The sequence below is a fragment of the Lissotriton helveticus genome, chromosome 9, assembly GCF_964261635.1.
Source record: "Lissotriton helveticus chromosome 9, aLisHel1.1, whole genome shotgun sequence".
NCBI lineage: Eukaryota > Metazoa > Chordata > Amphibia > Caudata > Salamandridae > Lissotriton > Lissotriton helveticus.
Window position 1 is genome coordinate 111,430,309 of NC_136070.1, and position 12,282 is coordinate 111,442,590.

General features: G+C 42.4%; 1 protein-coding gene across 8 annotated transcripts in view; it reads right to left on the reverse strand.

The window, feature by feature from the left end:
• Positions 1–12,282, reverse strand: part of LOC144780983 (uncharacterized) — a 1,867,627-nt gene that overhangs the window by 1,616,615 nt on the left and 238,730 nt on the right. For all 8 annotated transcript variants that reach the window (XM_078659579.1, XM_078659581.1, XM_078659578.1 and 5 more), the window contains exon 9: positions 623–673. In XM_078659579.1, coding sequence (XP_078515705.1) covers positions 623–673 — 51 coding nt within the window. The remainder of the gene's footprint in view (positions 1–622; positions 674–12,282) is intronic.

The window sequence follows — 12,282 nt, forward strand, 5'->3', positions numbered from 1 at the left end:
ACAGACTGTAGGATTTATGTGGGGTTGGAGAGACAGTGCCATTTTCCTTTGCTTAGTTGGCTTCTACTGGGTATTAGATAGTCACTTGAGATCTTGGTTCAAGTATTTACATACAGAGAGCCCTTGTTAGAGATTGCAGCGAGAAAAACCTTACATACCAATCCTTACATTACAATCCTGCTGATTAGGAATCAGCATAGGTCGGACCATGATCTGATCTTTTTGCAGTCAAAGTTAGCTTCTAATGCAGTTTTGCTATCCTGTCACCCAATCTAAATCTATAAATAAGTCTCCTAAATTCTGCAGTTTTAGGGCTCTCATTACATTTTAACAAGCCACCTCCTACATCTCATTTAAATAAAAACGCAAACCCTCCTTCTACTGCAAAGCGTATCCCCTGTACTGCACTCTATTGCTCACCAAGATTACACAATGTGTGATATAAAATTTTACCATTAATGGGGCACATAGTACAGAGAAAAAGCTGTTCTCTTTACAGTTTTGCATCACTAACAATCAGCAGCAAATGGCAAAAAATTATGTACATACTATTAGGTTTGTTACAAATTACCTCTTAAGTCCCTTCCCCTAGTTGAGTTGAGCTCAATTTAAAAGTACTTACCATTTCCAGGGTGATATCCTCAGCTTCATCAGGCGGTAATGGGGTTTGTACCTACAACAAATGGGAGGCAAGAATATATTTGTAACAATTACAACAGTAAATGATAAACATTTTTTACACTTCCTCCATGAACATTAATAGCTGTCTAGTACTGTTTGGGCTTTGCTCACTACAGTTACTGAGGACATCAAAAATAGGACCAATAGCATTGTTGGACTTAGCCCTTTCTGTAGGGTCATCCCCAAACGTTTTTTCTTCACCCTCCTGCTTTTTGAATCCGTTTTGTTGTCTTTTAGGGCTTGGTGTACTTTACCATTGCTAACCAGAGTTAAAGTGGTTGTACTTTCTCTTTTAAACATGATAGAATTGGCTTATACCCAACTGACGTATTTAGTTTACTTGTAAGACCCTAGTAACAGGGCGCTACATGCACTCAGGGCCTTTAAATTAAATGCAACTACGTGGGTGGTTGGCACTTATTGTGCCAACCACCTAAGTCAGTGATTCCCAATCTGTGCGCTGCGGCACCCCAGTGTACAAACTACCGAGGGGCGCTGCACACCAAACGCAGAATCAAATTAATTTGTTGATCCCCATGTATCACTAGTTCAAGACAGTATGTTGTATGAAAGGTGTGGAAATGCCAATAAATACAAAAATAGATTAACAAAATAAAAATTTACTTGTAGAGAAAGTCAGCAATCCACAGTAGCAATGCACGAATGCACACAACAGGGAAATACTGCTGAAGGGCGCAGTACCTACAGCGGCCGCTGGGGGTCGGGCCAGAGCCACTCCTAGTGTTTGCAAATAAAGCTCTGGTGGCAGTTGCTGTGCAGAGCCCTGGTCTGGACCTGGCAGGCTGGGGCTAAAAGAGCAGGCAGAGACAGAGGAGAAAGAAGCCTGGGTGGAGAGAGGGGCTAACAGGAGGAGCGTTACCAGGGGTGCAAGGAGGAGGCGTAAACACCACCAGTGGAAGCCTTTACTGAAGTGTTCATTACATGTTGGGAACACATGATGGCAGCTATGGTAGAGCTGGAGACTGAATAGTGTGTCTGGGGAATAGACCCTGCCTTTAAAGAAGCCTTCAGTGTACAGCAGCGCGCTCTTGACCTGTGTTTTTGTGAGGTAAGAATTCTATGAAGCTTCAAGATTAAATAACATAAGCACAAACCATTAAGGACAAAAAAAACTGGATTAACACACTGACAAAAGTACTTCGTGTGCACAGATTCAAAAGGACATACAGGTACGTCCCTCCCCCATCCACAGAACTTGTTGGGTACACAAAGATCTTGGTTGCAGGCACCACATGTGTTCTTGTTTCCAATTGCGTTGCAGCTGTTACATATAGATCACAGTGTTTAACAAAAAAGCTGATATAGTATGAGCACTTTAGACAAGAGTTTTCCCTTTAAAACGAATAAGTTCAAAATCTTATAGTTTAAAAAAACAGAACTGCTTACTGTTACATTTGGTAACTGCATGCTCATTCATTTGTGGTACAAATGTATGCCCATAGTGTGCTCAACCTACTTAGAGCTGGTGCTCTCATCACCTGAGCAGTTTCTGCAGGGATAACTTTCTGTGTGTGTATGGGCACAGCTTTTTCTTCCCCCTGCTGTAGGGGCGACAGTGCCCCTGTATTGGTCCTACTAACTCTACCCTATGCAGGCGGAATGCCACATTTCCCCATCTATGCAATCAATGCAGTGTGATGCATAAAGCAACATATGTTAGTGACACAGCACCACATGCACAAGCAGGCTTACATGCGAAGTCTGGTGTTAAAGCAAAAGCTCTTCAAAACTCTTTTGTGAGTCAAATGACTACGTAGAAGTACTGACCTACATCTCTTACCATGACTTGCCACACACATCAAAGCCTACCATCGACACACTTTCCCAGACTGTTTGATTATAATACCTTCATCTCAAATATTTTCAAGGAGAAAAATGAAAGTACTCCTGAGGCTGGGCTTACATACCCCCCACCCGCCCAAAAAAAGTAACATAATGGGGAGCCATGGCCAACGGCCAACAGGCCAAGGGAGTGGGGGGTCAAAAAAGTTTGGGAACCACTGACCTAAGTAGTTCTGTATACATGTACCAGGCCTGCCATTGCAGCCTGTGGGTGGAGTTTTGAACTGCCAGTTCGAACTGGCAAAATAAACCTTTAGCGAGGCCTAAACCATCCTTTTAATGTTTATTAGTCATCCCCAGGTTAGGCTCTAAACAGTTAGGAGGGCAGTGTATTTAATTTAGTTTACTGAATGGCAATTTGTAATCAGGCAAGTATTTGATGCATCAAGCATCCATTTTAAGATTCCTTATTAGCGAAAAATAAGGATTCGCTAATAAGGAATAGCAAAATGCTTTGCATGAAGAAATCGCAAAAAAATTGCGATTTCTTAATATTCCTTAATTGCGAGTCGCAAATTGCGAGTCGCAATTAAGGAATACTTCCCCATTCATTCCTATGGGCCTAGAGGCCCATAAGAATGAATAGGAAGACATTCTCAATTTGCAATTTGCAATTAGCAATTAGCGAATCGCAAATTGAGAATGCAATTTCAAGGGTGCAGGGGTGTCCAAAGGACACCCTGTTGCACCCCTGAAATTTATCTGTGCACATATGTTGCATACACACATGCCCTAAGGGCATGTGTGTGCGCAACATGAAACTTTGAAAAATGCACAAAAGTGCATTTTTCAAAGTTTTTGCAAATTACCATGAAGTTCAACTTCATGGTAATTTGCTTCCGCTATTAGCGAAATCGCAATTTTTTTTACTCTGTTGCATTGCATTTAAGGAATCTCAATTTCGGATTCCTTAAATGCAATCGCAATTTAAGGATTCTCACTCTAGAGATTCCTTAAATTGCGATTTTTGCATTTGGGATTATGGGCCATATGTATGAACACTTTTTCCCATAGACACAGAATGGGTAAAACCCTTTGATACATATGGCCCATATATGCATCCCAATTGCAAAAATACCAGTTGCAAAGGGGCAGATTCTGAGAATCTGCCCCTTTGTGACCAGATTTTCCTTTCATGCATCTGGGCCCATGATATTTTATAAATTCGCAGATACAGGCCTACCTTAATTTTAAACGGTTGCAGTAGATTATTTCAAAAATTAGGGCGAGCCAGTACATGCATCCTGTTCAGCTTTCTGATGTGCACGAAGCTCCGAAGTCAGGGAGCGGAAGCATGGCACAGAAAGGTTGTTTTCTAAAGGCCATAGAGAGCATTCTGAAGTACTTCGCTATAGATGCGTGTATTTTGCATGGAATTAGAGCTGATGTTTCGACGGCAATCTATGGTTTGCCATATACGTAGGGGGAGATTTACAATAACTGGCGCATCCCCAGGGATGCGCCAGTTATTGTGCGCCGCAGCTCCGCTACCCATGGTGCGCCGCATTTACAATGCGGTGCACCATGGGGCAAAAACGGCACAGATGCGTGACACATCTGTGCCATAAAGGCGGCGCATTGCTGGACGCAGCTCCAGCAATGCTCTGGGGGGCTCTATCTGTCCAATGCTGCGTCCAGCCTTACGCCTGCTTCAAGCAGGCGCAGGGTTTTGACGCAGCATTGGCTTAAAAGTGCCTGCGTGAAATCTTGTAGATTTCACGCAGGCACTTTTGCGAGGTGCACCTGCCTCGGAACGCCCACCCTGCGCCGGAACGCCCACATGTGGCGCAGGGCTTTATAACGTGACGCATCTGCCTAGATGCGTCACATTGTAAATGGGTCACAGGGATGCGCCACGTTTACTCCGCTGTTGCGTGACAAGTCCAACATAAATCTGCCCCTAAGTTGCTAGGCAATGAGTCTCCAATCTGCATCGGCTTTTCAGTTACAGTTGACCATTGACGATCGGAGAAGGGATGTTTGGTTACTAAGCATCATAGGGAATAGGAATACTTAGTAAATTACGTTTTTTGGGGGCCTTTTGAGCTGTGAAAAAAATAGATACCAAAATAAGTGAAGGGTCAGAGATAAGCTCCAAAGAGGAGCAAGAAGAGATAATAAAACGATTAATTGAGACGGAAATAGGTAGTAAACTACAAAAACAGTAGAAAGATTGGTGAAAGAAGGCAAAAAAAGGATTGAAAATGTAGAAGATGAGGAATTTTGGACTTGTTCAGTGGAGTATGAATCTCAAAATAGATGACCGGGGGAAAGTTTTTTAAAAAACAGAAGCACAGAAATGCCATAGGTAGTAACTCTGGTTTACTGAATAAGAAAGCAGGTGTGTACACTAATGGAGGATCTTTGGGGCATATTATCAAGGGGGTTTATCTCCGCTTTTTTGGCTTTAAAAGCCAAGAAAGCGGAGATAAAATTATCTCCCTATTACCTAGCTGTCGCTAACACCAGTTAGCGACAGCTAGTAGGAGATAGCGACCATCTTGGGCCCCACTTTGCATGTCAGTGATATTTACCACTAATGACATGCAAAGTGGGCGTGCCAAGATGTTAGCGACTGGAAACAGTCGCTAACATCGCTATCTCCTATTACCAACTTATGGAGATATTCGCGCTAAGCGCGAATATCTCCAAAAGCTAACACCTGCCCTGAGCAGTTCTTAGCCATGTTATCCAATGGGAGGTGGATAACATGGCTAAGAGCATTAGCTCGGTAATGCATGAATATCGCTGACTTTTCAGCGATATTCATGCATTGCGGCCGATTTTTATCGCATTTGCGATAAACCTTGGTAATACCAAGGTTTATTTGCGATACAAATTGCCGCAGCTCAGCGGTAAATTTTTGTCTCTAACCAAGCATTAGCGATAATTATCGCTATTGCTTGGTAATATGCCCCTTTGTTTGGTGTCCAAAGCGCACAAAGAAGAGGCAGGTTGACCCTGCAAATGAAAGTAGTGGACAGCCTACCTGGTCAGAACATGGAAAGAAAGAGGAAATAGATTAATATATTTTGAATCTCGATTATAATGATCCAGATGTAGTTTCAGAGTTAGCGGGTCACCAATAAAAAATCCATAAGAGAGGTAAGGGATACTTTGGGTCAGTCTTTATTTAATCCTGCACAAATAAGGCACCCAAGCAGTTCTTCGTGGTGGGCTTTGGGGCATGCTGCAGATTATATTAAGTTTTGGATAAGACACCCACCGGAAAGAAATGAGCATTAGCTTATGAGGGCTGAGGGCTCATGTCCAGTGATAGATGTGAAGGAGACGATCACTCCAAATCTAGGGCCAGATGTAGGTAGGGTTTTACCGGTCGGTAACGGCCGAATTCGGCCGTTACCGACCGGTAAAAGGAATTTGAGATGTAGGGGGCAGAATCGGTAATTTTACCGTTCTGTAATTTACCGATCTGTAATTTTACAGAATCTGTAAATATACTGGTCGGTAAATTTACAGAACGGTAAAATTACAGATTCTGTAAAATCGATATGTAGGTGGGACTCTGATGAGTCCCACAAGGCCTAAGAAATCGGTATTTTACCATCAAATTCAATTTGATGGTGAAATACCGATTCAGGTGAGCATGCAAATGTGTGCATGCACACCTGTGCCATATGACAGGCAGACCTGCCCTTAGGGCAGGTATGCCTGCCATATGGCCCCCGAACCTTTTTTGGGGGTGCTAGAGGGTGTCAAAGTGACACCCCCTGCACCCTTGCCAAAAATCTGTATTTACCGATCGGTAAATACCGACCTGTAATGCCCCATTCATTCCTATGGGCTTCAAAGCCCATAGGAATGAATGGAGCATTACAGGTCGGTATTTACCGAATCGGTAAATACCGACTTTTAAAGATTCGGTAAATCCACATCTGGATTTACCTACATCTCGGTACATCTATTTTACCGACTCTTAAATACCGAATCGGTAAAATTCGGTATTTAAGTGTCGGTAAAATAGATTTACCTACATCTGGCCCCTGGATCCTGACCTAATAACTTACTTGTTTAGGTTAGACCCTAGGAAAGGGTTACACAAATCAAATAAACAATGAGAGGACCAACTCCTGGATGTCCTAGGTCCAGTTGCTAGAATTTTTGATATGGTAGAGGAATCCTACCTGAATACAATTGAACTGGATATAAATTTATTGCGAGTTTGGAGCCAGAGAACTATTTATTTTATCGGTAACGCCAATGCGGGATTCATTGCCGAAAGGCATAAAGCAGTTCTCTACAGAATAAGTCATATGTTGGGCGATTTTGCTAAAAAAGACCCGAGTGGGGAGTCTAAGGGACCTTTATTTGGAGAAGGAAGGTTATACCAACTGAAAGGAGTGTTTTTGAAAATAGATGGAAAACTAAAATGAAGACTGAAAAAAATATTTTATCCTAGGTTTAACTGTCATCCTATATTGTGTGTGGAAAGTAGTGTTAGAGAATATGAGTACAGGGTGAGTCAGTTCTGGAGTGCGGGAGTAGATCAAATGTTAATATCTTATGTGAAACTTCATGGTGCAGTTTCTGCAGCAACTATTGCTTGGTGGGTTAAAAACATGATGCATGAGTCAGGAGTGAATTTGGAAAGGTTTAAAGTGCATTCAATTTGTGGAGCAATGGCATCGAAGGTGTATAATGCAGGGGGGGGGGAATTTGTGTGAAAATCAGTGGATTGGTCAAATGATAGAGTTTTTAGAGATTTCTATTTTAGACCACTGAAACATGTAACAGAATAAGTTTTAAAGGACTTTAAACATGCATATGCTCGCCTCCTGTCTTGCCATAAAATATCAATTCTCAGAGGTTTACTGCCTAGAGAATCATGATTTTAATAAAGACTAGGAGGCTAGCATTATCCATCCCTCCCACCCTGAAGGTGATTGAGGTAAATGAAGAACTGGAGACAGTTGTCGTTATTTAGGGCCATATGTATGAAGGTACCGATTTGCTATTCTGAAATAGCGATTTTTAGGAAATCGCTATTTCAGAATCGCAAATTGGTATGTATGCACAAATTCGCTTTTCTTTAGCGAATTCTTAGTATTCCTTAATTGCGCAAAATCGCAAATTGAGAATAATTTCAAGGGTGCAGGGGTGCCCAAAGGACACCCTGTTGCACCCCTGAAATATGCATGGGAGCACATGTGGCGCACATACATGCCCTAAGGGCATGTATGTGCGTCAAATGGCACGTTGAAAAATGCTGAAATGTGCATTTTTCAAGGAAATCGCAACTTACCACCAACTAGAAGTTGGTGGTAATTTGCGATTCCTTAAGGGCATTTTGCTAAATTTTTTGGCTTCATACATTGCATTTAAGGAATCGCAAAAATTTCGATTCCTTAAATGCAATTGCAAAATAAGGAATTGCAAATTTTGCGATTCCTTATTTTGCACCACATTTTACTTCATACATATCATTTTGCTAATTCGCATTCGCAAAGGCCGAAATTCTGCGAATTTCGGCCTTTGCGAATGCGAATTTGCTTCATACATATGGCCCTTAGTGATTTACGTTTTAGTGTGGATACATTTAAGGAAGTTATGTTGGAAGATTTATTTTAAGTTTGTTTTGTAAATTATTTTGTTTTCAGAATCTCAATAGAGAAAATAAGGAGATAGAGGCGGAAGAAGAAAGAAGAAGGAGTTATAAGAGGAGGAAGAGAAACAAAAGAAGATGAGACTGGAATGTTCAGACTGGAATGTAGGGGACTTATGATATGATTGATGTTCTAATCTTTTGTGACTTCACGTTGTTCTATTGAAAGCTTTTAAATTGCTGCTCAGAAAGTGAGGAATAAAAGGTTATGCATAATACTAACCTCCTAGTCTTTAATAAAATCACGATTCTCTATGCAGTAAACGTCTCAGTCAACATGTTTAGTCACTATTATGAAAATGCTGATTTTAGACAGTAAGCATTGTCTTGTCCGAATTATAAGTTGTCTGCTGCGTAAATCAAGGTGTAGTTGGCAGTTGGTTTTTGTGAATTGCTACCAGACAGTGAGACAAAGAAGCTAGGTGTTGGAAGGAAAGGCCACTCTGAGTTAACGAGAGGGAGGAGCTGTCACTTACCACAAGGTTTTCAGAGATCTATGTGACATGGAAAGAAATAGCTGTGGATGAGTCTTTGGGCCTGTTCAAGGGCCGATTGGTTTTTAGGCAGCACCTTCCTAGCAAGAGGGCTCATTATGGAATTAAGATGTATAAGATGTATAGTTTCTCCTGAGGCGAAAGCCGGGAGACTGATCGCAGGCAGTTTTTAATAATTGTTGTGAAAATTTGTGTTTTTTAAACCTGAATCGCACTCCCTGGGCACTTATAAATTGTACTTGGCACTTACCGTCCTCTTCCCGCGCAGCGGATTTATCGCTGCCGCGGTATACAAACTATCTTCTTGACGCCATTCACGGGGATTCCCAAGGCCACGCCCACTACTGTCGGCCACGCCCCCTCTTTCCTTGTCACTTCCCCCAAAAATTATGTGCATTTACAGGACACACAGCGGACGAGCGCAGCGGGCGCGCCGTTTGCGCGCTGAAGGCGCGCCTAAGGCAGGCCCATCTGCGCTCGTCCACGCCGAGACCGGGCCTAGGGCCATCTACCCTGGCCCTTTCCCCCCTATCTCAATCAGATATACCTCCTCTCAACTACTAGCACTTAATCCTTTAGCTAACTCACCGCATCCTTTACCTCAACTTACATATACGAACCCGATGATAGGTCCATTCAAATGTTCCGCATGTACTAATCAGATCCCCTCCACTAATACCAATAAGCAGGTTCTTGCTGCTTTAATAAACGTTCGCTCACTCTCAAAACATAAACTCGACATATTAGAATTTACTGTGTCTCACAACCTTGACTTATTGTTCGTCACAGAAACTTGGGGTGATGACTTGTCTGGCCCTGATTTTAAAGCAGCCCTTCCCGAAAACTACTGCGTCCACAGACTGGATAGAACCGAAAAAAAGGGTGGTGGCATAGCCATCATCCACAGAAACGTCTATACAGTAAAAATTACAGACCTCAACTACAAAGAGTGTGAAGCATTTTCCTTCTCTACTAGCCTTTCAGGCAATCAATCTTTTACAGGCACCTTACTCTACCGCCCTCCAGGTCCTAGACCTAGCTTCTTTAACTGTCTCAACAATCTAATTGAAGGCACAGCTGGAGCTCCTCAATACACCATCTTAGGAGATTTTAACTTTCACTTAGAATCCACTAGCGACAATAACACTAATGCCCTTATTAGTGATCTCTCGACAGCAGGACTTCATCAGATTGTCAACCATCCGACACATATAGCAGGTCACACCCTTGATGCGATTTTTACCAACAATCCTGACATTCTAATTTCCCTTCCCATTCCTCTTACCTAGACAGATCATCTAGCAGTCTGTTTTTCTATTAAAATAAAATCCTTACCTCCTCAATGTGGTCCATCTTCCCTTATTACAACACGAGACTGGAAAAACATCGATACGGATCAGCTTACATCTATGTTGACAGAGGGCTTTAATACAATGGAACAGGATCCATCATTGGCCCCCAGCAATTATCTTGACATTTTGGACATAGCATGCTCGAAACTGCCACCTTCCAAAACCTCTCAACGTAACAGAAAATCCCCTTCTGCTCCTTGGTTCACTGAGTCCCTACGTCTACAAAGACAACATTGTAGAAATTTGGAGAGGCACTGGTGCAGGCACTACAATCCTACAGATAAGACCGCATATAAAGGCGCCTTATCTATATACAAAAATCTCATTACCTCGGAAAAGACGGTTTACTATACTGCTCAAATTAACCAAGCCCAAAACTCTGCAAAAAAACTATTTCAAGTGGTCAATCATCTCTCGAATCCCTCTGTCCCCCCTCCTGATACGTCTCAGGTCCTCTGCAATTCTCTTGCAGATTTTTTTACGGACAAAGTTACAACCATCTTTTCAGCCTTTGTTCAAAAGTCCTCTTCGATCAGCATATCTAAACAATCGTCAGCCATTAATGTTCCATCTTTCTGTAACTTCACTTCCGTTTCGGAGGAACAAATCTCCCACCTAATCTCCAATACTAAATCAGGATCACCCCTGGACCCATGTCCACCTTCTATTCTTAATCAAATTCCGGAGGCCATTTCCCCTGCTTTAACCAACATCTGCAATACCATGTTCACTACTGGCTCTTATCCCACTGTTTGGAAAAAGGCCATCATTAAGCCACTTTTAAAAAAAAACACTCTCGACCCCTCCTCCCCATCCAGCTATAGACCTATCGCATGCCTTCCCTTCCCTGCAAAGATATTCGAAAAGATCATGAATATACATCTCACCAAATTCATTGACGAAAACAATCTGTTGGACGATACCCAATTTGGATTTAGGCAGGGAAATGGAACCGAAACAGCCTTAATAAAAGCAGCTGATGAAATTAGGATGACATTGGATGCAGGTGGTGTGGCAATTTCAATATTGCTCGATTTATCTGCAGCTTTCGACACGGTCGATCATGCTATATTGATCGACCGTGTCTCAACAATCGGCATTCAGAATAAGGCCAAAGAACTTCTTACCTCCTTTTTGGCAAATCGATCACAGGCCGTAAAACTAGGCTCTTTCACATCTCACACATTTTCCCTTCCATGCGGAGTACCACAGGGTTCCTCGCTAAGTCCGACCTTATTTAATATCTATGTCTCGGACTTGGTGAGGGTAATCAAATCCTACGGCATTCATCTTACCACCTATGCCGATGACACCCAACTGGTCCTATCTGTTCATGATGGACCTACAGTTGAGGCAAATTTTCAGGAGGGAATGCTCGCCATCAGTTCCTGGATGTCATTAAACTGTCTTAAACTGAACTCTGAAAAGACAGACGTTATGACATTCGGGAAACTGGAACCTGTATGGTCTCCCCTGTGGTGGCCTGATGAGATGGGACCACCACCAGAACCTGTCACCAAGGTTCGGAACCTTGGAGTGATCTTTGACGATAGATTGCTTTTCCACCACCACGTCAACTCGGTAGTCTCTACCTCCTTCTTCGCATTGAAGAAGATTAAGAAGCTCCTCCCATATCTTCCCACCTCATCGGGTAAAACTTTGATAAGTACCCTCGTCTTTGCCAGAATCGATTACTGCAATTCCCTTCTCCTCAATGCACAAGAAAACGTCCTTAAAAAGCTCCGATTAGTACAGAATGCCTCAGCCAGAATTTTACTGGGCATTCCTAAGTTCACTTCCATCACCCCGTACCTTCGACAGCTTCACTGGCTTACTGTTAAAAGCCGCACAAAATTCAAGGCACTGTACATTGCATACAAATCTATTAACAACTTAGGACCGCAGTTTCTCAAAGACGCCCTTCATCTTCCCGAAAACCACAGAACTCTTCGTTCATCTTCGGCAAAATTGCTTTATGTTCAACGCACAAGGAAAGCCAACTGGGGTGACTGATGTTTTGTGATTTCCACAGCCAGACTATGGAATTCACTCCCTCTTACCATCAAACCGGCACCAACTCTCCTTAGTTTTAGGAAGAGATTAAAAACTTGTCTCTTCCCATATTAAATTCTGCCATTGCCATCATCTGTTCAGTTAAGCGCCGAGACACCCCTGGGTAGTTGTGCGCTCTAAAAATTGCCAAAACATAAACATAAACATAAACATAAGCTGTCTGAGAGTAGGACTGAATATGTCTATATTTCAGGGT